The sequence below is a fragment of the Alligator sinensis genome, unplaced genomic scaffold, assembly GCF_000455745.1.
Source record: "Alligator sinensis unplaced genomic scaffold, ASM45574v1 scaffold505_1, whole genome shotgun sequence".
NCBI classification, from domain to species: domain Eukaryota; kingdom Metazoa; phylum Chordata; order Crocodylia; family Alligatoridae; genus Alligator; species Alligator sinensis.
In genome coordinates this window covers 2,389,817-2,395,816 of record NW_005841940.1, presented here as the reverse complement: position 1 = coordinate 2,395,816, position 6,000 = coordinate 2,389,817, and the positions used below count along the sequence as shown (strand labels likewise).

Here is a 6,000-nt window from a genome sequence, read left to right as displayed (position 1 = left end):
GCTGCGTCCGACCTGGTCCCGCGGCGAGCAGCGTCCCGGCGGCGCCCACGCGTTTGCCGCCTTTCGCTCTCCCGAGCTGCGCTGCCCGGAGAAGCGGCCCCTTCGCTGCATCGCGGAGACCCGCGGCGGACTCGGCCCGGGGGGGGGCTGCTCCGCAGGGAGCCAAAACGCGCTAGACACTTTGTGCTTTGAAAAACAAAAACCCAAGCAGCGAGGGGGGTTTATTGCCGCAGGGGAAGAAGCCTGCCCCCCCCGCCCCGGGCTGAACGGGGCCGCCCGTGGGGTCGGGGGCTGGTGAAACAGCTGGGAACGAGAAGGGACACGCTGAACACGCACCGCTGCCCCCCAGTACTAGAAAGAAAAAAAAAAGGCCCAAGTCAGAGCCAGGTTAGGTGTTTTCCACACTGACATTTATAAGCATCCATTAAATGCATGTAGGAGACAGTGAACCGAACACTTATTCCACATCATGCAAGTGGGTATCCACTGCCTCTGTCTGCCCCTCGGGCCCTGAGGAGCGCAGCAGCGCCCACGGGCAGTTTCACAGAAGGGGTTAAGCCGACTGATCTCTGCCACTTGCTCTCTGTTAATCAGAAGTGCTCTTTTTTCCAGTTTGCTTCAAGTCTTTCAAAACTTAGTACTTGTTAACATAGTGAAGACAGGAGGAGAAAAACTTCTTTCTGGTCAACAACCATGTCTCTTTAGAGTTGTCTTTAACATTTTGTAGGTAATGGTAAAGTGTCACTTCCATGGTACTTAGCACTTCCTGGGGTAGCTCCATGCTAGAGGCTGTCGAAGGGGCACTGGTGCAGTACTGTGGGAGGGCTGATTGCTAGCACCACAGGATACCCACATTAGTGGAGCCTTAGCTGAGATGAGCTGAATTTTTCACCTCAGCAGAGGACTCATAGTTTGAAGTCAGTAAGCAGTGAAGACAAATTTTCAGAGAGAAAAAAGGAGAGTTAACAAGCAAACGCTAGCCTACAGGACTGCATATGGCAGCTCTTCCTCAAGTGTTGAGTTGTAATGCAGTAAATTTTGGGTTGCAAAAGTGTGTGCATGCATGTATACACATGCACATACTCTTCTCCATCTCCCTTATCTCGTCTTTGAGCCAAACTATTCCAACCCCTCACCCTTGGGCTTCTTCTGAGTTTCTTGTGCTGAAGTTAATCTGGGCTATACTGTCATTCACATCCTGTTGATATTTTGGTATTCAGCTTTGTGTCCAAATCCCATGATCCATGACTGCTGTTGCCTCTGGCATACTGAAACAGTCCTCTACTCACCATGATATATTATAAACCCTGCAGCTTCAGTATCTAATTTCTCTTTAAAATGGCATAAGTAAAATGCTGTAGTATGGTATATAGTCACGTGAGGCTACATACTGTTTGTTTGGGCTCAACTCATTTCACCATTTGTGGTTGGCTCCAGAAATGGTGGAGGTTTACCTTTACTTTCCAAAATCACATACTATAGCTTTAACTCAGCATTTTAACTAAACTGTAGAAAAGAGTTTATAAAAATAGAATGTACCTGGATTACTGTGGCCTCTACAACCACACAATCCCATCTGTGTTTAGCAACCTGCTTAATTTTTATATTAAAAATACTTTAAAAAGCATCCTTAACTGAAACCTTTCACACACTTAACACAACTTGGTATCTCAGAATGTTTCCTGTACAAGAATGTGCTGACAGAGAAAGTTAATGCCGGTGAGGTTTCCATCTTTCAGTGAAGAAAGTCATCACTACTGCATAAAGAAGGTAAGCCAGAAGAATAAGGAAAGTGCAGGCCAGTGGTCCAATACAGAACTGGGATGCAATGAAGAAGATCATGAACAAGGAAAGAAGAGTCCTGTAGCTGGCTAGAAATCTCAGACTGATCTTTGGTCGCTGAATGTGTCTGGCTCTATGTTTCAGCATTGGGCTGTGCCTGGTTCTCTCTGCAAGGAATGGGTTGATAAGATGATAGCGACAAAAACTGCCAATGAAGTCTTCCCTGGAGCAAAGATTATCCATTTGTTCAGCAAACTAAGGTAAGAAAAGTTTAAAGTTAGTAATGGTGGAAGTAAAAATACATGACATTAATATGAAGATTTTAAGTTCATAACGGCAATTTTTATCTTTTGGTTTACTTCGCAGTAAGACAAGATGGAAAGAGGATTATTAAAATTCATTAAGACAGCAGTGAAGGTAGGAGGAGAAACATCCCCCCCCTTTCTCTGGTCAACAACCATGTCTAACCAAGATTTTGGGGGGGGGGAATCCCAAACAAACAACATTGCATATTTCAACGTGTAGAACTGTTCAACACAAATTTTCATCAGTTCTGCTCATTTTCCCCTCAGTATTACAAAGTACTAGACAACCAGGGGAAAACTGGTACAACAGCAAGCTATAGAATCCTGGTGGGATAAAGTGAAAAGAAGATTAGGTAGGATTTATATGCATAGGAGACAAGAGGAGGGGGGGAAAAAAAAAGGACTTGCTGGGAGTCTCTTCTTTATTTTAGAAAACAAAATACCCCTTTGTTATACTTCCATAGATTTCATAGACGTTAAGGCTGGAGGGGACTTTGAAGATCATCAAGACCGGCCCCAGGGGCAGGAAGTCAGCTAGGGTCAAAGGATCCCAGCAAGATAAGCATCCAATCATTTCTTGAATGAGTCCAGAGTAGGTGCCTGCACCACTTCTGGAGGGAGCCTATTCCAGGCCTTGGGGGCTTGGACAGTAAAGAAGTTTTTCCTTATGTCCAGCCTAAAGTGGTAATGGAGGAGTTTATGATCACTGGTCCTTGTTATCCCTTGGGGCGCTCTGGTGAACAGACTTCCCCCAGATCCTGATGCACACCCCTTATGTACTTATAGGCAGCCATCAGGTTCCCCTGAGCCTGTGCTTTTCCAGGCTGAAGTGTCCCATGGCTCTCAGCCTCTCATCATAAGGCCTATTCTCTTGCCCTCTGATCATGTGCGTGGCTCTCCTCTGGACTCTCTCAAGCTTCTTGACATCCTTCTTGAATTGTGGAGCCCAGAATTGGATGCAGTGCTCCAGCTGCGGCCTCACCAAGGCCGAATACAGTGGGACGACATCCTGAGATTTACCTGAGAAGCATTTATGGATGCAAGCCAGAGTTTTGTTTGCTTTACCAGCTACGACATCACATTTGTGGGTCATGTTCATCTTGTGGTCAGTCATGACCCCCAAGTCTCTTTCAGCAGTGGTGCTAGCGAGCGTAGCACTGCCAAGCCTATAAGCATGCTGCAGGTCCTCAAGGAGGTCAAGTTCCCTGCTGAGCCAAGGGGGTTGCTGTGCCCTTTTGTTACCCTTCCTCTGAGATGGGATGGACAACGCTTGCGCTGTCAGGATCGCTCCCTTGAGGAGCAACCACTCCTTTAGGACTCCTCTTCCCGTTGAGTCATGGTCCCTTAGGGCTTCGACAGCAAGCCTCCTGAGCTTGTCAAAGCCAGCTTTCCTAAAGTCGAGGACTTCTGCATTGCTGACTGACTTGCCAGCTTTGCAGTGGATAGTAAAGGTGATCAGCTCGTGGTCACCATCAGCCAGCTTTCCATCGATTCTTAGGTCACTGACTAGATCATCTCCTTTGGCCAGTACTAGATCCAGCAACGCTTTACCTCTTGTTGGCCCATAGACTTCTTGAGTCAGGTAGAACTTGTCCACACACGTGAGGAAGTTTTGTGACCGATTGGATTTGGCTGCGTGCTCTTCCCATGAGATGTCCGGGTAGTTAGTCTCCCATGACATCCATGTACTGACAGCGTGCAACCTCAGCCAGTTCACTGGTAAGTTCCTGGTCTAGCTCTTGTTTCTGGTTAGGAGGTCTGTAGGAGACTCCTACCATGTCCCATGCCACGTTCCCCACGTATTTTAACCCAGAGGGACTCCAGTCGTCCTCCCTGGGTGCCAATTTCAATTTGCAGGGACGTGTAGCTTTCCTTGACATAGAGAGCTACACCCCCACCCTTTTATCTGCATGATCTCTCCTGTACAGGGTATAGCTATCTATACCTGTGGCCCAGTCATAGGTGGAGGCCCACCAGGTCTCCGTTATGCCTATGAGATGGTAGTCTTTCTTGTTTAGCAGGAGGACCAGTTCCTTCTGTTTGTTCCCCAAGCTCCTGGCATTGGTGTACAGACATCTAAGTATCCCATTGGAAGCCCTAGGTTTCCTTGCACTCCCTGGTGGACACCGTTCCAGGGCTGGGGTAGGTGTGGATTCCCTTGGGTGCCCTAACCTGCTGGTTATGCAGTAGTTGCCTGGTGGGCTTGCATTGGCAGTTATCCACCCATCCCCCAGCAGGCTTAGTTTAAAGCCCGGTCAAGCAGGTCAGCCAGTCTGGCTGAAAAGAGCCTCCTCCCCAGCGGAGTGAGGTAGAGGCCGTCTCTTCCCTATACTTGTACATACTAATACAGTCTTTTGCAGGATATTCTTTTTACCTCATTTATCATAAAGATGACATTTAAGTTGATTCTGAGTGAATCTTGTGAAATATATATTTTATTACTAGTTGAGCAATAGGAAAATAAAAATTGATCTAGTCTAAAGAACCTACCTAAAAACACTAGGGAACATGTACATGCTCATGCTGAACTCACATGAATAGTGAGAGTACAGAACAAGTGTGTACCATAAGCGATACATATGCACAAGTAGATGAAGAAGATCTCTATAAAACTGAAAACACAGGGAAAGGAGACTTCATGTTGCACTCACCCTTTGATTAATTGCCGAGGACAACTGGAACAACAGCCGTACCAGCGTGGCATTTTCATAACTTCTGATGGGCTGCAGTTCAGTATCTCCTTGGTATGCTATCTCAAACCTGCGCAATCCATTTATGATCTAGAAACAGATTAAAAAAAATGTCTCAAATGTAAAAGGCATTTCAGACTTGAGCTTTAAATTGCTCAGGACTATCAAATTTGTTTGGTCTCCTCACACTAGATCCAGACTGTGGAGTTCTTTGCAGGCCAGATCTAGATCCACCTCCAGCAGGAAGACAAGCTGGCTGCTCCATCAGCTCAGGGAGCCACGGGGCTTAATGCAGCTGCTGCTTCCCCTACCACCACTGAAACACATTCCTAGGTGGATTCCATAACCTGGAATTCTGTTGCAAGCTCGATCTCCAAATTCCTGGCCCCTCCAGGTGTCCCACAGGTTGAATATTTGATGACCTTGTTCTAGTTTATTGGCTGGAAAAAAAAACAACTTTCCCTCTTACCTGATACCTGCCAAGAGGTGTAAGAATTAACCCATCCTCGCTCTCAATGCTGTCTGGAAGCTGCTTCTTTCCGTTCTCATCTTGAGCTGTCCCACAGTTCATCATCATTTGGGTCAGCTGGGCTTCACTCAACTAGTCAAAAACAAGACCAGTTTCTTGGTCATTTTTGTGCTTTTCCCTTTTTCTATTCTATTTATTCATTGGCACCTATGCAGTGAAAGTCACCACTAGCTAAATATCTACTGACTGCCAGCAAAGCAAGTATAGAAAATGATCCTTTTACCAGTCTTGGTTATAAGCTGAGATTTAAGTACATTTTATCCTGTGTTCATTAGATGGCAATCCTTGGTAAATAGGAATACTGCTAGGTCCCAACACGTCCTAGTCTTCCCGTGACTATTGCACAGTCCTGTTTTCTCACCAGCCCTGTTCAAGTGAACTTTTACAAAAGGAAGCCTCTCTATCTTTTCAGCTGAATGAGACAGGCACCAATCTTCCAGTCTTATTGATGTGCAGCACCCTTTCATTTAGAAAAATATTTAAAATTCTTTAACAACATTAAAATGTACAATGCCTCCTGGTAAACAGGAAACATAGGCATATGGACTATATGTGTGTATTTCCTAAATGCATACTTATTCTGTTTTCCCACATTTAGATGGGTTAGGCTTGATATTTAGATATGCAATCCTTCCTTAACTCCAACTGTATTTGAGGCAGTTTACAGGAGGCCAATACCTACGAAAGGTTAGAT

The 6,000-nt window shown here is 45.8% G+C and overlaps 1 protein-coding gene across 2 annotated transcripts in view; it reads right to left on the bottom strand.

Annotated features, from left to right (window-relative positions):
• Window positions 1–327: 327 nt before the first annotated feature.
• Window positions 328–6,000, bottom strand: part of SMPD4 (sphingomyelin phosphodiesterase 4) — a 28,596-nt gene continuing 22,923 nt past the window's right edge. Inside the window, exons 17-19 of one of the 2 annotated variants that reach the window (XM_006019884.3) lie at window positions 5,247–5,378; window positions 4,739–4,867; window positions 328–2,037 (exon numbers count right to left, since the gene is read on the bottom strand). In XM_006019884.3, the coding sequence (XP_006019946.1) occupies window positions 1,711–2,037; window positions 4,739–4,867; window positions 5,247–5,378 (588 nt within the window). In that variant the 3' untranslated portion in view covers window positions 328–1,710. The remainder of the gene's footprint in view (window positions 2,038–4,738; window positions 4,868–5,246; window positions 5,379–6,000) is intronic. The other variant, XM_006019885.3, reaches the window with a different exon arrangement.